Source organism: Myotis myotis, unplaced genomic scaffold (genome assembly GCF_014108235.1).
Source record: "Myotis myotis isolate mMyoMyo1 unplaced genomic scaffold, mMyoMyo1.p scaffold_m19_p_41, whole genome shotgun sequence".
NCBI lineage: Eukaryota > Metazoa > Chordata > Mammalia > Chiroptera > Vespertilionidae > Myotis > Myotis myotis.
In genome coordinates this window covers 205,560-227,239 of record NW_023416348.1, presented here as the reverse complement: position 1 = coordinate 227,239, position 21,680 = coordinate 205,560, and the positions used below count along the sequence as shown (strand labels likewise).

At 59.2% G+C, this 21,680-nt stretch overlaps 1 protein-coding gene across 1 annotated transcript in view; it reads right to left on the bottom strand.

The window, feature by feature from the left end:
- Nucleotides 1–21,680, bottom strand: part of CDC42BPB (CDC42 binding protein kinase beta) — an 87,318-nt gene that overhangs the window by 11,634 nt on the left and 54,004 nt on the right. Inside the window, exons 9-25 of the mRNA XM_036306447.1 lie at nt 20,411–20,490; nt 17,933–18,099; nt 17,728–17,847; nt 16,909–17,042; nt 15,459–15,701; nt 13,382–13,492; nt 12,231–12,475; nt 12,033–12,138; nt 11,551–11,675; nt 10,775–10,880; nt 8,274–8,422; nt 7,610–7,704; nt 6,147–6,226; nt 2,593–2,682; nt 2,208–2,285; nt 884–989; nt 104–240 (exon numbers count right to left, since the gene is read on the bottom strand). Coding sequence (XP_036162340.1) covers nt 104–240; nt 884–989; nt 2,208–2,285; nt 2,593–2,682; nt 6,147–6,226; nt 7,610–7,704; nt 8,274–8,422; nt 10,775–10,880; nt 11,551–11,675; nt 12,033–12,138; nt 12,231–12,475; nt 13,382–13,492; nt 15,459–15,701; nt 16,909–17,042; nt 17,728–17,847; nt 17,933–18,099; nt 20,411–20,490 — 2,172 coding nt within the window. The remainder of the gene's footprint in view (nt 1–103; nt 241–883; nt 990–2,207; nt 2,286–2,592; nt 2,683–6,146; nt 6,227–7,609; nt 7,705–8,273; nt 8,423–10,774; nt 10,881–11,550; nt 11,676–12,032; nt 12,139–12,230; nt 12,476–13,381; nt 13,493–15,458; nt 15,702–16,908; nt 17,043–17,727; nt 17,848–17,932; nt 18,100–20,410; nt 20,491–21,680) is intronic.

Sequence of the window (21,680 nt, the reverse complement as noted above, 5' to 3'; positions counted from 1 at the left end):
GCCTGGCAGGAGGCGGGACAGGCCCTGACTCCGTGTGCTTCGTGGATCGGGCCGCCCGGGACGGGCACAGGGTCATCGCAGAAACGAGGGCCCAGCGTCCTACCTTCACGTAGCCCTTGTAGGCGGTCCCGATGCCCCGCTGCACATCCACGCCCAGGGGCCGCTTGGCCTGCTCGGGAGGGAGGGGGCACACCTGGGGAGCGCTGTCTCGGCAGGACACGTGGCAGGCAAACGAGCACACTGGAGCGGTGAGGGGGCAGCGTCAGGACGTGGCCCGGAGGCCCCGGAACCCCACGTGGTGGTTTCTGAACACGCCCCGCCACAGCTCGGGGACGGGGCACAGCGGCAGGCAGGGCCGCCAGGACACCTTGACATGCAAGGACTGTCCCAGAGCTGGCCTGTCCTCCCCCAGCCCCAACAGGAAACGTGCCGGTCTGACGGGTGATGGCACATACGGGGGTCCTGGCCACCAATCACAGGGCTTTCCCTGCACTGTGAGCACGCAGCTCCGACCAGCGTGGGTGCTTGGGCCGCCCAGCCCAGGGTGTCACTGGGCACCTGTGACCTTAGCCAGTTGCGCTGCACGGGTGGTTGCACCCAAATGTGAGTGAGCGCGGGCGTGGCAAGGCCCAGCCCAGGCTTGAGACGAGGCCGAGGGAAGAGGACTCGCAGGAGGCCGGGCCTGCGTGACTGCACGGCACTCTGGGGGCAGCCATGACCACCAGAGACCCGGCCCACCCGCCAGCGCGGCTCCCACGCAGCGAGGACCAGGCGTTCAGCCCTGGCTCACGGAGCATTCACACAACGAGGGGAAGGTGCCCCCTCGTTCACTCCCACTGGCTGCGTTCCACCCCCTGCGCCCCAGGGCCGCGGGGATACTCACCCTCGCAGGCGTACCCCTGGCGGAGGAGCCCCACCATCAGGGACGTGCAGTGGCTGCACTGAGTGGGGCTGGAGAAGGACTTGATGCTGAACTGGTGGGCTTTGGGCTGTGGGGAGAACACCGACAAGGTGAAGCACACACTTGGAATTCATTAACAGCTTGGCGCCATCTGTTTGCTCTTGAGAAACAGAACGTGTGTGATCTCCCGCTGAGGTGCCGCAGCCCCAGGCAGTGCTACCAAAGACCAGTGCGTAGACCAGTGCGTAACACCCACCCGAGGAGCTTGAGCCAAAAGTCCGTCACCATACGCTTCCTTCAGAGACGAATGGCATAAAGCGAGGTTGGCGCAGAGGGAGCGTGGCTGCCCCTCGCCTCCCAGAGGCCCTTGGGGGCCGCCCGGGGCTACGTGTGGGCGGGGCTCCCACCCAGAGCTGCCCTCCCACCTGAGACCAACAGACATACACGGAATGAGCAGCAGCCCCTTCCTAACAGCAAGAACGGAGACTGCGCCCTCGCTGGGAGAAGGGACCCAAGTGACGCGGTCGCTGATGGAAGGAGACGCAGGCTGGTTACGAGGCTCACACTGCAAAGCCCGAGCCTTTACTCCTCAGGGGACATACATGGGGACCTTCGTAAGAAGCAGGAGGGATTAAAGAACCCAGGTGCAGTCCACCTGCTCCCTGACTGTGAGAATCAAGTCCAACGGCCAAACCATTCACCATCCTTCACAGGACCAAGCTGAGCTCTAGCTGGCATGGCCATTGTGACTGAAACCCTAGGAGAGGCCATGACTGCATCAACAAGAAGCCGCATCTAAGGTGCATAAGGCCAGATGCCAGTAAAGCCTGAAGCGTGGGCTTGTCCCCTGGAGGGCTCTGGTCGTGTGGACCTGGTGGAGCAGTGTGCACGGCTCTCAGGGCCCAGCGACCAAGACCAACGACGAAGTGCACACTCGGGAGCTCCTTTCGTGCTGGGGGGGGAGCCCCCGGGAGGAGCCCCCCCCCCCCCCCCCACACACACCACGCACTTCTCCGAGGTTCTCCGTGCAGGCGGGTAAAGGGAAGTAAATCTGGAGAAGGAGCTCAGACACATCACAGAGCAGCTGCACTGGAGAGGGAACTGGTCTGGGAGTGAAGGGGCTGGGAGATCTAACTCAGACAGGTTTCCGTGAAATCCGCTCCGGCAACGCTGGTTAGGGCCACCGGGGACCGACACTCCCTGGATCGCACAGCACTCAGAGCGTCCGCTAACAGGACACGCCCGTCTGTCTGATTCACACGGCTCTTCTAAACTGAGGAGGCGCCCAGGGGAAAGCCAGGCTTACCTTTGGTCCAGCCAGAGCGAGGGCCTGCGAGGCGGGTGGCGGCCCGGCGGGCGGCCTCTGCGGGGCCCGAGCCATGTCCTGGGAGACAAGCGGGGCAGGTGAGCGCCGTGCTAGCTCAGCGCTGCTCTAGCCAGACCCTGCGTGGATCCCTCCCCCCTGGAGCTGATCAATAATGAACAGTTCTGCATTTTTAATTCGCTACATTGTGGAGACACCTGTCAAAGCACGCCTCATCTAGCCGATGCGCCGACGGCAGCTCTGAAATGCAAGATGGGCTCAGAGCTGGCGCTGCGGGCGGAACCGAGCGCACCGGCCTCGGCCTCCAGCAGCAGGTGGACTCGGGGCCGAGGGGGCAGACCTGGGGCACGGTCCGGGGCAGTCTTACCTCCTGCTGCTCTGTGCCTGCAGCCATGGACGTGGATGGGGACACTTCTGGCTTTGGAGCCTGCGTTTCTTGCTCACTAGCTGAGCTGGTCTGTGGGGAAAAGGCAAAGAAATTGTGAGATTGAAAGAACTCCCTCTGCAGAATTCAGACTCTACTACGTGCTCTCTATTTAAAAAGTGCATCCCCCCAAATAAAAAGTGCCTCCCACCGGGGAGCTGAGGTCCAGCACAGGTCTTGTTCCCGGGCACGTGTCATCACTCCTCACCCTTCCCTGCATGCCGAGGCTGCAGGCTGACCTACGGCCGGGACCCTGATGAGACACCGTCACCAGCCAAGGCAGAAGCCACCCTTAAAGGGGAGGCGCAGGAAATGCCAGCCCTCTGACGGACATGACTCTCTCTGTATCTTCCAGCCGGAGCCCAATGCTTCTTAACCTCATCGCAGGGACCAACAGAGGCCTGTGGGCCTATGACCAGAAGGGAGAATTTCCCTGCAAGTTTGATACACAGGGAAGCAATGTTTTGTTCTGACAACTCAAGATTCCCAAATTAATTTCTATTTGAAATTGGAGCTAAAGCTTTGAAGCCAATTTGAAGCTAAAGCTGCATTCTAAGACCATCTTTAGGTTATAACGAGTGTTCCTGAAACTAGCATTTCCCCATCAAAGGTCACGCCCTCTGTCCACAGGTGCGCGCGCACCATTCACGCGTGTGGAAGCAGCGCAGCCCGAGCACAAGGAGACGGCACCAGACAGACGCCGGGAGGCGCCCACAGGAGCGCCCACAGCTGCGCTTGGTGCTCCAGCGGACGGAGCCGACCGGGGAAGCCCTACAGCAGCCGCAGTCAGTGGGCTGCCTGAGGAGCCCTCGGGTGCCAGGAGCTGGCGCAGCCCCATGCAGCCCCGCAGCCGTCCTGCGTGTGTACAGAACTTCCCAGGGGAGGGCTAGCGATCAAGGCTACAGATGTAAGCATGTTTCTTCCATGACAGGAATGTTAAAGAAGTTAGAGCCACAGTTTTAGAAAAATGAGGAGCAAGTGAATATTAATCTAACGTTCACCACGCAGTTGTGAACTGAGCAGAAGGGCGCACACTGAGGGAGGCGGTGGCCCACGCAGCTGCGATGTCACTGTCCTGTGGACGAGGCATCGTGTGGACGTGTGCCAGGCTGTCCTGGCACCAGTGAGGCAGCGAGGACGTGGAGGAGGGACAGACAGGAGGACAGAACAATCACTCCCACCCAATAAGAACCTGCATGGAAACTGGACTCCATATTCCCAGTCCTAAACAGCGTGTTTCCCGTGGGGAGAGAGAGGTTCTAGGAGACCACTCCTGGTGTGGGCCCACCTCCCAGCAGACCCAGACTCCAACCAAGGCTTTCCCGTGACTGTCCTTTCTCCTGAGCCGGAGCAGGAACGGCTGTCAAAGCGCTGACGTGAACGGCACTAACACGCAGGCTGCCGGCTCCGAGGACAGGTACCAAGACCAGCCCCACCCCGGGCTGACGTGGCCAGTGCGGCCAGTGAGGGGTCCGAGCTGGAAAGCACCTGCCGGAGATGCCGCTGCCACCCATTCCACAGGAGAGCGGCCCTTCCCGGCACCTCCGCCCGTTAACTGCGGTCTCTGGTCCTCAGGAAGCTGCACTCGCGGTCACGGCGGAGTCCGATGCTGCCGTGGCGGAAAGGCAGGCGGTGGCAGGCTCACGGCACGATGACCAGAGCTGCAGAGGCGCCGCTGCAGTGCAATCTGTTTGCTTCTTAAGCACTGCAGCCTCTGCCTGGCCCGCACGGCTCAGCGGTTAGAGCGTTGGCCCAATGCGCCAAATTGCGGGTTTGATCTCAGGTCAGGGCACATCCGTGAAGGAGTACATAAGTGAAACAAAAAGTCGATGTTTCTCTCTTAAAAAAAAAAAAAAAAAAACCCTGGCGGGTGGCTCAGTTGACTGGAATGTCACCCTGTACAGCAAAAAAAGTTGCAGGTCTGACGCCCCATCGGGGCATATACCCAGGTTGCAGATTCAATCCCTGGTGGGGGTGCGTACGAGAGGCAACCAATCGATGTCTTTCTCTCACACCAATGTTTCTCTCTCCACCCTTCCTGTCACTCTCTATTAAAAAGAAAGCAAACGACAACAAAAACACCACCCTGGGGTGAGGACTACAAACAAACTGAGGGCTTCGGGAAGACAAACCACCAACCCGACAAAGCCCGTGTCCAAAGCGACGGCAGTGGCAGTGCCAGGACGACAGGAACAAGCCTGCCGGGTTCGGTAAGGCCGACCCAGGCCGGGAGCGCTGGCCGCTGGCCAGGCTGCTGTGGGTGGCGCATCCATTGGCCCTTTCCGGGCAAGGTCTGGCACACCCCCTCAACCCAACAGCTTCTGCAGAGCGTGGAACCTGCACGTGTCCCCTGCAGAATTCCCGCCAAAATGTCCAGCCCACGTCTCACGAGCGGGAGCATCAGACAAACCCAGAGGCTGGGCCTCACAACACTGCTGGTCTGGGCCAGGCAAAGCAGCCACTCACGGGGAAGGAGGCACCGTTCCAGAGCACAGGAGGCCAGGCGGGACAGCTCAGCACGGTTCCCAGGCTCCGCCTGGACCGGCAACCAGGGCCTCAGGGCCACCTCGTCCACACGACAGCGACATCGCGGTTACGTGGGCCACCTCGTCCACACGACAGCGACATCGCGGTTAGCTGCGGTTATGCGGGAGGATGGCCTGACTTAGGACATGAACTCTGGAGTAGCCCAGGGTCGCTGATGCCTACAACGCATTTTCAATAGTTGGGGGGAGTGTGGTGCGCGGGGAGGGAGGAGCCGCACAGGGCAGGACGCCGGGTGAGGAGCACCGGTGAGAGGCGTGTGCTCACTGCACTCTTCCACCTCCGCTGCAGGTGTCAACATTTCTAAATAAAGGCGGGAAAACCAGCACACGCCTCACAGGCCCCGTGAATGAGACCTGCTTGCACGCTTTTCCCTTTCTGGCTTCCAGAGGCTGCTAGGAAGGGTCCAGCCTACTCTTCTGAAAAGGGGAAGACGCGGAGCCCGAGGCGCGGGAAACGGTGCACGGGGAGCGGGGCCCGCCCTGCATTCTGCCGCTTCCTGCACAGGCAACACAGCCTGCTCCCCGGGGAGGTGCCGCCCCAGATCCAACTCCGGCGACAGTGAGGGGCCTCCACCCGTCGGGGAGACCGGACGGGAGCCAGGACGCCCCCCGAAGGTCTGCTTGCCGTTCCCTGGCTGCGGTGTGAGGCTGTGCTTTAACAGCTGCCTGGAGCACCACAGGCAGAGGCCCAGGCAACCTCTGCCCTGAAGACACGGAGCGGTTTCTTAGCAGCTCTCACTAATTCTGGAAGCTTCTCTGGAAACATCACAAGTCCTGACACGTCTATAACCTACACACTTCACATCCTGGGTGGAGGACAGGTCAGCGTGACTGAGGTCGCGCGTCAGATGGTACTTGGCTGGTGTGTTCTGGCCCCACAGGAGTTAGGTCACAGTGCACTATTTCTAACCCATCATAAATGCGCTTTTCGCTTGTAAAACAGTTACTCACTCTGAAGGTCAGGTCATGTGCAAGCGGTGCAGTGATGAAATACTCAAAAATAGAATCCTGAAACTCTGGACGTTTGAGTCCTGCAAGACAGAGACAGTCACGGTGAAAACATAAGACGATCTTATGCTGAGACGGGAAGGCTCCATGTCGGCAGACGCCGGCGCTCCCCAGCTAACCGATAAACCTGATGTGGTGCCACGCCAAGGCCGTGACTTTCCCCAGCCGGGACGGGAATGCAAGCTCACCTGGGAGAGGGGGAAGGGGGTGGGGAGGAGGAGGGAGAGGGGGGACACCTCGGAGTCTCTGAAGAAAGGGGCAGGAGGAGACCCACCAGCTGTTAAAACGGACCCACAAGAGGTCTGGCCCAGGAATGACGAACAGGGGAGAAAATCCCGGCTCAGAGCTGGCGCCCAGGGCAATCTCACGCATGAGCAGGGTAACAGGAAGTCAGCAGGGACGGGAACTTAACTGGTGCTGAACAGCTAACGGGCCACGGGGAAAAGATAGGACGGGTCCCCCCGGACTCATGTCCTCACAAACTGCAAGCGGGCTGGTGAGCTACCTGCACAGCGACCCTGCACGCGCTGGAGGAGAGCACGGGTGCACCCCCCGAACAACTGGGCGCAGGAGTCTCTCTCTCTGCCTCAAAGGGGAAACACTGATCAGACACACACACCATTTAAAACCCTATCCCCGGCTTAAAAATAAAAAGCCCGAAGTAAAAGACAGCCGAGAAAAAATACTTGCAACTTCAGTCACAAACAAAAGCCTCTAATCCTCAATGCCCAGAAAGCTTCGGAGAAGTAAGAAAAAGACTGCACAGCCTCTATTTCTAAAATGGGCAAAGGATACAAATGTATAAACCAGAGGAAGAACCACAACCAGCCCACGTCCTGCTCAGAATAAGAAAACGCAAACCCGGCTCCGCTGCGATGCTGCTTCGCACCGACAGGGTGACCCCACCTGGGTGTGACGGGGACCCGCCCGACCCGTGGCGGGCAAAGACGTCCCAGCACCTGCAGCAGTGGTAGCACCTGCAAGGTGTGCACGCTGACCCTTGGACCGGCAGTTCACGCTGGACATCTCGCCCAAAACACAGTGACGGGAATGGGAAATGCTGTACGTGGGTCCACACCCGGCTGCGGGTTCCAGGACAGCGAGGCCGGAGGGGCCGACACCCGGCCACAGGGCACAGAGCGGTCCCTTGTCATGGGATGTGACGTCTAACTACACTCATTTCTTTCAAGACCGAACACAGGAAGGAACACCCAGACCTGTGGGTGGCTCCAGGGAGCGAATCACTGGACGCACCCATTTCAGAGTTTTGGCTTTGGAATGACTAAGTGTTCTCTTCAAATAACTAAAAGCTATTAAACCCAAAAGAAATTAAATCTAAAAACAAAACCATTTCATTAAAAAAGGCTTATACTTTAAAAATGTAAAAACTTGTAATTTTAATTTACCAGTATCTGCTCTAAATTTTTCTTCCATCTTCTTCTTCAAAATCTCCATTTCTTCTAATAATTCTCTATGTTTGGCTTCCGAATCCTTTAGTTTACTAAAAGGGGAAATAGGCGGCGTTAGGTGCAGAGCCAGGCATCTGCGAGCGGCTGAGAGGAAGGCGGGGCGGGGCTGTCCCCGGGAAAGTGCCGGACGCGCCCGGGCTCCACACATATGCGGACGGACACATGCGTGATGGGCCGGCCTCCCCTAGCGCGTCTGGATGGTACCAGTGGTTCCGCAGCACAAACACGGATGGCAAAGACCACGGTGTGGAGCCCGCGGCATGGACACTGCTCTCTCTCTGGACCACCCTCTGCCCTCTGAGGACACACAGCCCAGGGCACTCAGACCTTACACCTGTGTCTTTCCCCTAACAGGCAAGATGGTGGCTACCACCTCCCTGAGCACAAGGTCTTGGGGTTCCTAGGCTTTTGTGGGGGGACAGAGCAGCCAGCTGCTGCAGCCAACATCTGGCGAGGCGGCGAGCAGGCCAGTCCAGCACGGGGGGACCTGCCATCGAATCCTGGCTCTGCACCTGTGTAGTGGTGACACCCGCCCACACCTCAGCCCCATCCTCTGAGGGACGGCAGGCGTGCCCCAGGGCCCACACGGGAGGACAAGCACCTTTCAAAGGAGAGGTTCGAGTCCTTGGCCTTCCTCAGCTCCTCCTGAACCAGCTGCTTGGCCCGGATCTCGGCCTCCAGTGCCGACTGCAGCTCCAGCCGCGCGGACATGTCCAGCTTCTGACTGCGGCGCACCTTCCAGAGGGGGTCCTGTGTGCGTTGGTTCAAATGTGAGAGATACATTTTAAACTACTGACTTCACAAAATTAACGCTAACAAATAATAAATTCACCTGTTTCTAACCTTAAACGTTTATCATATTTAAAGATTAACTCTCAGATATTATCGAAGTCCATCACAGCCAATTTTATTTTCAATATTTTATGGTCTTTATTCTTCCTTAGAGATCTTTTAAAAATTCACTAATTTTTTGAAGGAATAAAATGGATCCTATAATGTAATTTTTTAAATTGATTTCAAAGAGGAAGGGAGAGGAAGAGAGAGAAACATCAGCAATGAGAAAGAATAATTGATCGCTACCTCCTACACACCCCTTACTGGGGAATCGAGCCTACAACCTGGGCATGTGCCCTGACCTGGAATCAAACCCGGGACCCTTCAGTCCGCAGGCCGACGCTCTAGCCCAGCCGTGGGCAAACTACAGCCCGCGGGCCGGATCCAGCCCGTTCGGCTGTTCTATCCGGCCCGTGGAGCTGAAAGAGTGGAGGGTTCTCTTGCTCTCCCCTCCGCTCCTTCACCAGCAGCAGTGTTAACATGTATTAGTTCACACAAACACTCATCCATGCTTTTGTTCCGGCCCTCCGGTCCAGTTTAAGAACCCATTGTGGCCCTCGAGTCAAAAAGTTTGCCCACCCCTGCTCTAGCCACTGAGCCAAACCAACTAGGGCCATCATGTAATTTCTATTTGGGCCACTAGGCTCTTACAAAGCTAAGCGGCACTGCACGGTCACAGTTATCTTACTTCCTTCTACCCCAGTGCTGCCGAACCTTTTGAGCTCGGCGTGTCAGCATTTGAAAAACCCTAACTTAACTCTGTGCCGTGTCACATAGAGAAATGTTTTGATATTTGCAACCATAGTAAAACAAAGGCTTATATTTTTGATATTTATTTTATATATTTAAATGCCATTTAACAAAGAAATATCAACCAAAAAAATGAGTTCGCGTGTCACCTCTGACACACGTGTCACAGGTTCGCCATCACTGCCCTATCCTGAAGCATTTGGCCATTTCCTCACTGCAGGAATGACGGCATTCTTTACCGACATGCCTACCTGGGAGGAGACTAAGAGAAAGGAAAAGGAGGGGCGGGGCACGGCCAGGGGCTGGCACACCAGGGAAGCAGCTGCTGCAGCACCCGCTCACTGGGCGGGCCAACCAGCCCGCTGACTTCCACGGGGAATGAGAGGCATCTGGACACCTCATTCCTAAGCTTCCAAGCACAGCCGAGGCTGCCGCTCTCCGTCCATCGCGGAGAAGAGCGCGGTCCAAGGGGCCTCTCCCGGCTGCAGGCAGGAGCAGGCGTGGAGGGAACGCGACTGAGCCCTCAGTCTCCAGGCAACGACGTCCTGGGTGGATTTTCTCCAGAATCAGTAAATGAACAGACTCGCAGGGAAAAAGGAACTGCAACCTCATCCAATGTGCCCTGCAATAGGAGCCATCTACATGTATTCTGCAACAAGAATCTCCGAAGCCCGTGCTGCTAGGAGGACCTGTGACGGCATCTTTCTCCTCCTACGAGGGATGCGCACAGACTGGTCAGCGCAGCTCCTAGAGCCAGGGCACACAGCGGCTGGAAGAGGAGCGCTGAGATGGAAGACACTTACTGACCATCCCTGCAGAAACCTCACCCCTAAAAGCGAAGATGTTTCCCAGGGATGGGGTGATGCGGCCGTGGTCTTCTCTTCAAGAAGCCTGAGCTGTCACTGTTTCTCACAGACGGAGGGCTCTGGGGACGCAGGGAGTTCCTGGGACACGCACTGAGGCCGCTGCGTGCTCAGCCTCCGCACCCACAGGCTGAGCTCTGGTGCTCGTGTGAGGGGAGCAGTTACCACACCTGCAGGCGCTATCCCTTTGGGTAAATATACTTTCCAACCAGGAAAACATGATGGAACCAGAATTCTAATAAACCCTTTCACTGAGCCTCTGTTCTTACTGTTCTGTATCGTTTGTTCACAAACTGAATTGTTTTTAAAAAGTAAATGGGACCCAGAAAAATGGAGACGAGGGAACTGGGCTGAGGACCTATGCAGCTCCGAGCTGGCCACACTCCCAGCACTGCAAACACAGACCACTGGCTGGTCACCTAGAAGGCCTGTCCCGAGGGTGGGCCGTCCTGCTCACGGAGGATGTCCCCACAGGGCGTGGCACCACTGAGCATGGCGACATGAGCGAGGACGACAGCACCTGGCCTCCCGGAGCGGACACCATGCCAGTGCTCCTCACACCGCTGTCCCCAAGGGAACGGCCTGCGTGGTGCTTCACGGCGAAAGCCCCTCGCGAGTCCCCTGGGACAGACGTGCGCTTTAGGGCACAACCCACCAGTGTTCTTGACCCCAGACTGGAGCTCCTGAACGTCTCGAGCTCTTCCGTCATCTTAGAAGACAGAGCTTGGAGGTAACCCCGTGCGTCTTTCTCGTCGCTGACCCTGCGGGAGGGGATGTGATGTCTGAGTGCCAGGAGCCAGGAGCACGCATGGGTCCCGCCGCCGAGGACACAGGGACCCACGTCCTCTCACGGGACACTAGTCCCTGTGACAACAGAATGCCCCCGAGGCTGGCCGGTGTGGCTCAGGGGTTGAGCATCGACCTATGAACCAGGAGGTCGAGGTTCAATTCCCCAGTGTAGGTCCTGCAGAAGGCAGCTGATCAATGACTCTCTCATCATTGATGTCTGTCTCTCTCTCCCTCTCCCTTCCTCTCTGAAACCAATAAAAATATGTATAAAAAAAAGAACGCGCCGCAGGTAGAGGCCAGTCCCCGCTCCTTCGGTCGCCTGCCCTGCGTGGTGCTTGGTGAAGCGGTGCCTCCGAGGGCGGGTGTCCCTGCACAGCCTCAGCCACACCTCAGAGACCTGGTGGCTGCCTCTCCACCTTTAGCTCAGCGCAACGGCCCTGGGCAGAACTTCCACTCCTACTAGCGATGTGGGGGCACAGCGGAGGGCTGTGCCTGGGCGTCAGAGAAATAGCAGGTGTACATGACGGTCACAGAGGAAGATGGAGCTGGAGAACCGGCATCCTGAGCCTGGCCACACCTGAGCCTGGGCCACACCTGAGCCTGAGCCTGGGCCTAGCCACACCGCTGGGCGGGCCGACGTACCACTGGATGATCTCGGCGATCTGAGCTTCCCAGTGGGCCACCGACTCCTTCTTGGCTGCCAGGTCCTGCAGCTCGTCCTCCAGGTGCCTGTTCTGAGCTGTGAGCTTGTCCACGAAGGAGCAAAGCTGAAAGTAAACGATCGCACACACGGGGGGTTATTGGGCGCCCGCAATAGGACATCAGCATTATTCAAACTGCAAGTTCTTTTGAAGATTTTGGAAGTTTTCTTTAATGGTTATGAAGTTCAGGATGTGGACTTTTGATTGTATCCAACTCCAGTCACATTTCAATGCAGATCTGAACATAAAAGGGACCAAGAGCCAGTGATTTCAGATCATCAGCAGCTTTTAGCCAATTACAAACACCCCATTTAAAAGATCACCATTACTTCACTGAAAAATAAAAATACTTAAAACGCAAACTTCCAGCATCCAGGAGGGACAAGTTCCCGCCTCCCCGAGGCGCCCCGAGCCCTCCATCACCCTCTCCTTCTCGGCGGCCAGCTTCTTGTTCTCCTCCGACAGCACGGCTCGGTCTCGCTCGAACTTGTCTTTGACGGTGCCCACTGCCTCCTCCACCTCACTGAGCCTGCGGGAGGGGCAGGGTCAGAGCCCGCCGGGCCCACCCCGGCCCAGCCGCACCAGCCTGCGCCTTCCACACGGAGGAGACGGGGAACTCACCGTTCTCGCTTTGACTTCTCCAATTTGTCTTTTAACATTAAGATCTCCTTCTGCAGGGCCAGCTGGTGGCTCTCAGAGTCATGCACCTCCTTCCTCACAGTTTTTACCTCCAGCACGTGGGAGGCCTCGCGTCTGACCAGCTCCTCTTCGTAGAACAAGACCTTCTTCTCCAGCTCAGACTTGATTTTGGAAATCTCTTGCTGATGCTCTAAGGAGGCCCCTGGTCCCCGGCCCCCTTGCTTTCCCTGGAGATGAAGGTTCAGGTAAGTCACACACACCCCTGCCCTCCCTCAGGGTCACGCTGCGTCCCCTCCCACGTGCAGGCCCTTGGCACGCTGCTGCCTGTGCCCCCACCGGCAGGCACGGTCCTGTGACAGCTGAGCCCGGTCACATAGCCTTAGGAGGGCAGCTTTGGGGGTGACAGCATCTGCCTGCAGGAGGGACGTGCCCAGACCTGTCGGACCCGGGGCCGTGTCACACTGTGTCACCCTGCAACGTGGATGGCTCCAGGTCCTTCTCTGCCCAGCACTCCCGCTCAGCACTCTGGGGACCCAACGTCAGGCCCCTGTGGCTACGGCCACGTGACATCTCTGCTCTCGTGCAGCAGAGGGACAATGACAGTCACCAGGTGACGTGACCGAGACTGGGAGGGAGGAGTGCGGTTCGACGCACTGGCCAGGCAGGTGGCAGCGCAGATGAGGGGGACACAGACACCCAGGGGAGACGTGGCGGATTCGCCAGGGGCTGGGAGGGGGTGCGAGGGAGAGAGAAGCCTCAGCGTCTCCATTCACAGACAAGGAACCCACGGCGAGGCAGGTGGAGGCCCTGGGGTCACAGGAGGTCAGCCAGGAGCCCAGCCTCCCACCGCCCTCTCCCACCCCAGGCCTTTCTCCTGTCCCCTCGCCGCCTCTGGCCACGGACGACCAGCCTGTCTCCGCTGTCGGTGGCAGGACACCGGCTTCAAGGGACTTTCCCAGAAGTGGGCCCAGGAGTTTAGAAGCCCAGGTGTCCAGAGGCATAGGTGCTAGTGACGGGCTCCGAAGGCCGGGCCTGCTGGATGGCCCTCCCGCCGACAGCCCGCTCCTAGGATGAGTTCCCAGTCGGCAGGGAGGGTCACAGCTGCTGGTGGGGGTGGGGCCCAGGGGCTCTACCTTCAGGGCCTCGAGCTCGCTTTCGAGTTGCTTGGAAAAGCTCTCGCTGTGCTCGCGAAGCTTGCGCTCCTTGGAGGCCTCGGCCACGGCGTCCTCGAGCCGAGCTTCCAGCTGCAAATGGGGAACCACGGTTCAGAGGCACCGAGCCAGCAGCACGTGTCACCCCCTCCCGCCCCCCCGCCCCCCATCCCCGCACGGTCCGCAAGCACCACCCCCCCGCCCGCACGGTCCCTAAGTACGCAGAATCCTGCAAGCTCTCACTTCACTCTGTCCCAGGTTTCATCACTCGGTCAAGTCTGAGGAGCACTCCTCAAGGAGTGACTAGAATGGCTGGTTAGTAAAACAACGTTAAACTCTCACGTAAATGGGGAATTTGACGGGGAACATCGAGAAAGGCACTGGTTTGTGAAAACAAGTTCTCTGCTATTGGAGGACACGCATTCGCTTCTTAAATGGAGCACTCCTGCTCCCAGCGGGTCCACGGGTCCAGCACCCCCTCACCCCACCCATCCGAGCGGCGGTGCTCGCAGGCCCCCCCTGAATCACAGTGGCTACAACTACAGACGCATCGGGGCTGCAATAGCACGTGGGGATGCAGACCGGGGCAGCCGCTGTGCAAAACAGTGTGGAGCTTCCTCCAAAAATTACAGATGGACCTGCCACTGGAGCCAGTGATCCCACTGCTGGGATCCCGGAACACCCTCAGAACGCATGTGTGCACCCCATGTCCATAGCAGCGCAGTGTACAATGGCTGAGGTCTGGAAACAGCCCACGTGCCCATCAGTAGACAGTGGATAAAAATCTGTAGTACATCTACACCACGGAACACTATGCAACAGTAAAAAGAAGGACCTCTTACCCTTTGAGACAGCATGGAGGGACCTGGAGAGTATTACGCTAACTAAGTGAAATAAGCCAGTCAGAGAAAGACAAGTATCACGTGATCTCACTCATATGTGGAATCTAAAGAACAAAATAAACTGATGAACAAAATAGGACCAGAGGCCTGGCTGCATGAAACAGACCAACAGATCTCGGAGGGGGGTGAGGGGGACGGGAACTGGAAGAAACTAACCAGAGAACATATATGTACCAATGTGTCAGGGTGGCCGAGTGGTCTAAGGTGCTGGACTCCAAGAACACACATGCACAGCCCACGGACACAGACCATGGTGTGGGGAAGGCGGGGACTGGGTGAAGGGGAGCACTGGGGAGTGAGGGACGTCTGTAACGGGGCCAACATTAACCACAGCCAAGAGGCTTCTGAGGCGGATGGCGAAGGGCCCTGAGGAAAAGCAGGAGCGTTCCGGGCTCACAGCGCGTCCCCACCAACAGCAGGACGCGGGGACCCCGAGGCCGCGGTTCTCTCCAGGGCCTGCAAGGCCTCCCTTTGCTCCCCGCCCCCCCGCCCCCACCCCAGGGTTTCTTCCCGCCCATTCCCAGACAGTGCACACCACACAGAACACAGAGCAGGGGGGCACAGAGGTGTTTTCTGTTCAGCCCATTATCTAAGAAAAGTACAAAAAGTGAAAAATGCCACTCTTCTCGCTACACTTTTGGGGAAAATACTTCTTTAAAACACTATCTGTGCTACTTGTAATGGGTTTACTGCTATAATGAAAAGTGTCACTTTTCACGTCTAACGTGAACGTTAAGAGCCACCAGCCACACAGGCGAGCTCTCCAGGCCCCACTGGCCTGCCAGCGTGCGGACCGCGGCCTCGGGCATGGGGCGCAGGCCAAGCCCGCCGGCTCCTGGCTGCTGCACAGACGCAGGTGCGCACGCTCCCGGAAGCCCCACGGCAGCCCATCGCGGCGTGTTTCCATCACATTTGTGGGCATGAATATCCTCTATCAGCTTTCACAGGTGATTTTAAAAACCAGCACGACAGGAGTCGCTTACTAACGTCACACACGGACGTAGGGGCCGAGACCACCAAGCCATCGCTTGCCAGATCCCCTCACCGGGCTTCACCCGAGTGACGAGCCACTCTGCAGTCGCTGTGCTGCGCCAGCTTTTAGAGGCGTGTCAGGGTCACACGAAAGCCCACTGGTGCAGCCGCGCCCACGCTCCTACCTCCTTCCTGAGCCTCTCGGATTTGCGGACCTCCTGCCGCATGGAGTCGACCTTCTGCATGGCGGCCTCCACCTCCTCCTCCTTGTCGCGGAGCTGCCGGGACACCTTCTGCTTCTGAGCGCGCAGCTCTGCCACGCGCTCGCTGAGCTCCGAGAACTCCTGCAGGGCCAGCTTCCGCTGCTGGTGGGCATCTTTCAGCTCTTTGGCCTGCGACTTCAAGCGCTCGGACGCTTCGACCAGTTGCTGCACAGAAAGAATGACGCTGCTGTCGCAGAGATGTGAAGGCGGGGAGCTCAGGGACAGCGCGGTCCGAGGCCCGCCCGCCAGGCACAGTCCCTCTGCCCCAGCTCGGCTGTGTGCAGCCTGGAGGTGCACCTGAGCTCGGGCTCAGCGCCCATCCCGACAGACCCTCCCGGCCCGGGCAACGCCGCCCACACCTGCACGGCGGCCGCCTCTGTGCCGCCCACACAAGCACAAAGGTGGACGAGGCATGAACTCTGGTGAATGTTAAGTAACCAGAGTGCCCACCATCCAGACAGCAGAACTGGAAAGGACATGTTACACACGGGGAGGCTTAAGACTCCGATCAAAGTAAAGCACTGTGAACAGTGCCAGGCAGCTGGCCCTTTCCTGGAGGCTGAGGGGGGAGGCTGGTGTCTCTCTGGCTGCACTGACCTCACCTCCCTGCAGCTGGTCCCTGTGGCACCTGCTGGCCCGAGGCTGGAAGGAGTGGGACCCGAACAGGTGGGGGGTAGCGCGGGGAAGGGAGCGCCCACACCAGGCCCCGTGGGCTCAGAGCGGCTTTTTGACACGGGGAGCGGCAGGGCACCCCAGCGCACACCAGACCACGCACTGCAGGTGCCGTGACACCATGTGAGCCACCGTCAGCCTGGGTTTGAAACCCCCACATCTTAGAGAACAGACCCCAAGCGCAGGCCCACTGACCTGAGGGTCTAAATGAGCCTTTTTAGAAAACTCAACCCCGAGTGAACACAGCGACGTGTCCTCCTGAAAAGTCACACTGATAGCGGAGTTTGGGGAACACCTGAATGTCAGCAGGGCCTCCTCTGCAGACTGTGGTGACCAAGCGTCCCCCTGGAAGCAGGGCAGCCTCGGGGCTACCGTCCAGGGGCTGCCCCAGGCTGTGCCACACGGAGCCCAGTCCCCCAGGCCGTGCCACACGCAGCCCAGTCCCCCAGGCCGTGCCACACGGAGCCCAGTCCCCCAGGCCGTGCCACACGGAGCCCAGTCCCCCAGGCCGTGCCACACGCAGCCCAGTCCCCCAGGCCGTGCCACACGCAGCCCAGTCCCCCAGGCCGTGCCACACGCAGCCCAGTCCCCCAGGCCGTGCCACACGCAGCCCAGTCCCCCAGGCCGTGCCACACGCAGCCCAGTCCCCCAGGCCGTGCCACACGGAGCCCAGTCCCCTCCGCACAGCGTCGCCCGCTACCTTGTGGAAGTCCTCCTTCTCCTGCCGCGCCACGCGGTACTGCTTCTCCAGGCCTTTCAGCCGGAGCGCGGAACCCTCCTGCTCCGAGCGAAGCGCCACTGCGTCCTCCAGTTGTCGCTCGAGCTTGTTTGAGTCTGAGCAAAGGAGAGAACAAACTGTGTTTCCTCCCCCACGAAAGCTCCTATCTGATTCCGGCCTGAACACGCGTGACCCGCCCGCTCTCAGGCAGAGGCCTCCAGACTTCCCCACGCACACAGGGCCCCGCAGCCACCTGTGCACCCTCTGCCTCATCCTCGCTACCCTGTGCAGCCGGCAGTGGAGCCCCGGGGGCCACAGCTTTGCTGAGAGCAGACTCCACGGAGCCTTTGCGGGTGGGGACGCGGGTTCCAGACAGAACTGGGGAGAAGCTGCCCGCCTCGGGTCTGCCTGGCGATGCATCAGTGGCAGTGCCAACCCGTCAGGTCAAGGGTTAAGACTTAGAAGTGACGAGTCTTTAGGGAACCGATAACCCAGGAACCAGGGCAGCAGATGCAGCACCAGGACACTGGAGAGCAGGCTCGCTGCAGCGGAGAGGCCGGGTGGTCTCAGAGCCGAGGAGCCAGGGCAGGGAGGGCAACAGGCTCCGAGTCCGGGGTGAACTGACCTCGGGAGCTAGGAAAGCATCAGCGCTCAGCACCTGGGGAAGGGCTTTAAATAAACTGACAAAATGTGGAGCTCTGACCGGCCTGCTAACGCTGAGGCTTGCCCTGCTTCTGCACCGCGAGGAAAGGCTCTGAAGTTTCCTCTGCAGAGACTGCTCGGCCCGACTGTAACACGTACCTGCTATTTTATTCTTCAGGCGCTCAATCTCCTCAGTCAGCTTTTTCACCTCTTTATCTCGGGCCACACCGCCCAGGCCCCGAGCCGAGCTGTGGAGGGACTGTACGGTCTGCGTAGACTCTGAGGGGGGCCGGGGGGGGGGGGAGACACAGGTGTGAGCGCGGCCCTGGTGCGAGCCCCTGTAGCCACAGGAGCCGGCCCTCACCTTGCAGCTTCCTGCTCAGCTCCAGTTTCTCTTGCTCCAGCCTCCGGATCCTCCGCTCATAGGCCTCCGCCTGCAGGCTGCTCTCCAGGTCCCGCTGCACGCCCTCGTCCTTGGTTAAGGTGCTGGACTGCATCATGGTTTTCAGAGAGCCTCGGTCAGAAAAGCAGCTGCAACAAAACACAGGCCTCACCACTGGGACCAGAGGCCTCATCAGCATTCAAAGGCTCCCTGGGGGGGAAGGCAGCACAGACACCTGTGAAAAGACTCTACTGTTCATGGAGCCAGAGTCAGACAAGAGTCCTCCTGACGCAGGAACTGGGTGACAATGGCCCCAGGACACGCCCTCGGAGCCAGTCAGGGACTCGTCTCTGCAAATCAGTGAAGCGCAATTTCTAAGCCATGGCTCACACAGAAGGCGAGTGCAGAGCTGGGCCTGTGAGGCCTCGCTGGGCTGCGCAGAGGTGTCACTGGGCGGCACCGGAGGACAGCAGCGCGGCCAGAGCAGCACGAGCCATCAAGGCAGCGGTTCTCAACCTGTGGGTCGTGACCCCTTTGGCGGTGGACCGGCCCTTTCACAGGGGTCGCCTAAGACCATCCTGCATATCAGACATTTACATTACGATTCATAAAAAGCAACATTACAGTTATGAAGTAGCAACAAAAATAATTTTATGGTTGGGTCACAACATGAGGAACTGTATTTAAAGGGCCAGAGGGTTGAGAACCACTGCGTCAAGGGCTTCCTGGCTCTAACTAGGGACAGTTCCTTCAGCCCCTGGGGCCCGAGCCCTGTGCAACCTGAGGGTTCCTTCCATTCCAGAGGCTGACAGCACCACTAAGCTGGTCACCGTGGACAGCGGCTGGCAGACGAAGACAGGAGGCGCTCTCACACAGAGCTCCCTTCCCGGCCTCTTTCCCTTTTACCTCTTGCCATTAGTGTGACGGTGAGTCCTACACTGAGTGCAGCAGGCACCAGCACAGATACCGACAGAAGGGCCTAGCAGGGTTTCTCAAGTGGCCTGGGGGTGCCGTGTGTCCGGGATGCCGTGCGTCCCGGGTGTGTGTGTGTGTGTGTCCCGGAGGCATGTGAGTCCTGGGGGGGTGTGCACGTCCCGGGGGTGTATGTGTCCCAGGGGTGTGTGTGTCCTGGGGGGGGGGTGCATCACAGGGGGGTGTGCATGGGGGCTGTGTGTACGTCCCGGGGGGTGTCCTGGGGGGGTTTGCGTCGCAGGGGTGTGTGCTTGGGGGGTGCATCCTGGAGGTGTGTGCATGGGGGGGGGCGGTGTACGTCCCGGGTGGGTGTGTGTCCTGGGGGTGTGTGCATCCCGGGGGGAGTGTGCATGGGGGGGGTATGTCCCGGGGGGGTGGGGCCTGGGGGAGTGTGCACCCCGGGGTGAGTGTGCATGGGGTAAGGGGTGTATGTCCCGGGAGTGTGTGTGTCCTGGAGGAGTGTGCACCCCTGGGTGGGTGTGCATGGGGGGGGTATGTCCCGGGGGGGGGGGGTGTGCATGGGGGTGTGTGCATGGGGGGGGGTGTACGTCCTGGGTGGGTGTGTGCATGGGGGTCTGTGCATCCCGGGGGGAGTGTGCATGGGTAGGGGGTGTATGTCCCGGGGGTGTGTGTGTCCTGGGGGAGTGTGCATCCCGGGGTCCAAACCGCCAAACTACAGCCTCCGAGCCTGAGGCCACAGGCTTGACTGGCACCTGGAGAGCTGGGGCACCTGGCCGGTGGCGAGCCCTGCACCTTGGACAGACAGGAAAGCAACATGCCCCCTCCTGGGCCACCCGTGAGAGCGGGAGGCAGCAGCCACCTCTGGCGCTCAGCTGCTGTTCAGGCCCTGCGAGCACCGTGCCAGCGAGCAGCCCCTGGGAACCGCCAGGAGCCGAGCCGTGAGCTCCCTGCAGACCCCGTGGCAGCTGCACCTGATGCCGTTGCCCTAACCCCTCTCCTCTTGCCCCAGTGTCCTTTTCAGAGGGAGGGAGACATGACTTTCGAGAGGCCCGTTCGAGACAAACACCCACAGAAACACACACAGTGGCACTGGCGCACAGGGCTGGAGGCCCAGTGGGCGTGGCTCTCGCTCTGCAGGGAGTGTGCTCCAGCCCCGGTAATGGAAGCTGGGCTCCGGGCGGTCCCTGAAAGGCCAGAGTGTCCTAATGAAAGACGGCTCTGGGCCGAGCGTGTGGCTGCCACCGAGGCGCCATTGGACTGCATGGCACCAGTGCTGTGGCCTCCAGGGCAGGTCAGCAGTCAGAGGCCTGGGGCCACCCCGCCTCAGGCACCAAGAAGGTGCTAAGTCACCTCCTTCCAGGCTCTTCCGAAGAGTCTGACCTGTTGCGCCAGCTCATGCAGTGACCAGGGGCGCATTTTTAAAGGACAGAACCCCCCCCACACCTCCCCTAAGGGGGCACCCGGCGCTCCGACACACACACTGCGCAGAGCAGAGCCTCACATTGGGAACAGCAGAACCACACGTACCTTTCCGTGGTGAACGTGAAACCGATGAACGGCAAGTGCAGCCCAGAGAAACCCGTGTGAGAGCCAGGAGGCAGCATCTCCTGCACGAGAGCACGTATGGCGCCGTGAGCGCGCGCATGGCACAGTGACGGCGTGCTTGGCAGCGAGCGTGTGCTCACTGGGAAGGGGAGCACACAGGTGCAGTGGGGGGAGCTTGCGGCCTGCCCAGGGTGACTGCTGGGGTCCCCTGCACGGCTGGCCACTGGTAGGGCCATTTCTCACTCCTGGCTCATCTGATGTACCACAGTTAGGAGGGTAGACACACTCCTTTTGATGGTGAAAAGGCACAGGCCAAGCTCGGACCAGGCCAGTCACTGCCACTTTTTAAAGCCACGGCATCGCATCTTGCTCAACACGATCCTGAGCAGAGGGGACAGGGCCGCCCAGGGACTTGGGGAAGAGGCTGCAGTTCTTGGCCTGAATCCAGCCGGAGGTAGAGTGGAGGTCTGACCCAAAGGCAGACTATCTTAGTTACAGCCCTATCTTCAGCCTGACAATGTTTCTTTATTCAAAATAAAACTGCGGCAACGACTTATCTGGGAGCTGTGGTGCGAGCACAGCAGTTCCGGTGCCTCTCGCCGTCTCCTAGCTGTGCTGAGGCAGCTCTGACTGGTAAACTGAGAAGCATCCCAACGCGCCCTTTCCTTGGTTAGACTGCTACTGTCCCCCAAACAGGACACAGTGCGGACAGAGAGTACAAGGCTGGGCTTGACGAGACCAAACCACTGTGCAGCGTGTGAGCAGAACCCGGCCTGTGGACCAGCTCAGACCCCGGAGGGTCCCAGGGCAGGATCCGGCCTGGAAGTCAGCCTGTGGCCGAGTGCTGCTGAGAAGCAGACGCCATGGCCATGTGCCCAGGGTCAGGGGTGGTGGAGAGGGAGACCAGAGGCTGCGGGGGTTTAGGCTGGAAGAGGTGAGGGGCCTCAGGGGACCTTTAATATGACAATGGAGGCTACCTGCTTTGAAAAGGTACAAACTGCCATAAAAACCAGGGTAAGAGTTTCTGATGAATGCTAAGAAAAACAGCTATTTAACTCGCTTCCACTCCAACTGTAATCCATTATTTTAAAAAGGGACAATAAGGCCCAAGCTAGAAGGCGCTGTCCTTGAGACTCCTGCCTAATCTTTCAAAAAACAACATAGCTGCACAACTTCTGTCTGGACACAAGCCCTGCCCACCTGTGGACCTGCGAGCCCTCCCCTGTGGACCTGCGAGCCCTCCCCGCTGTGG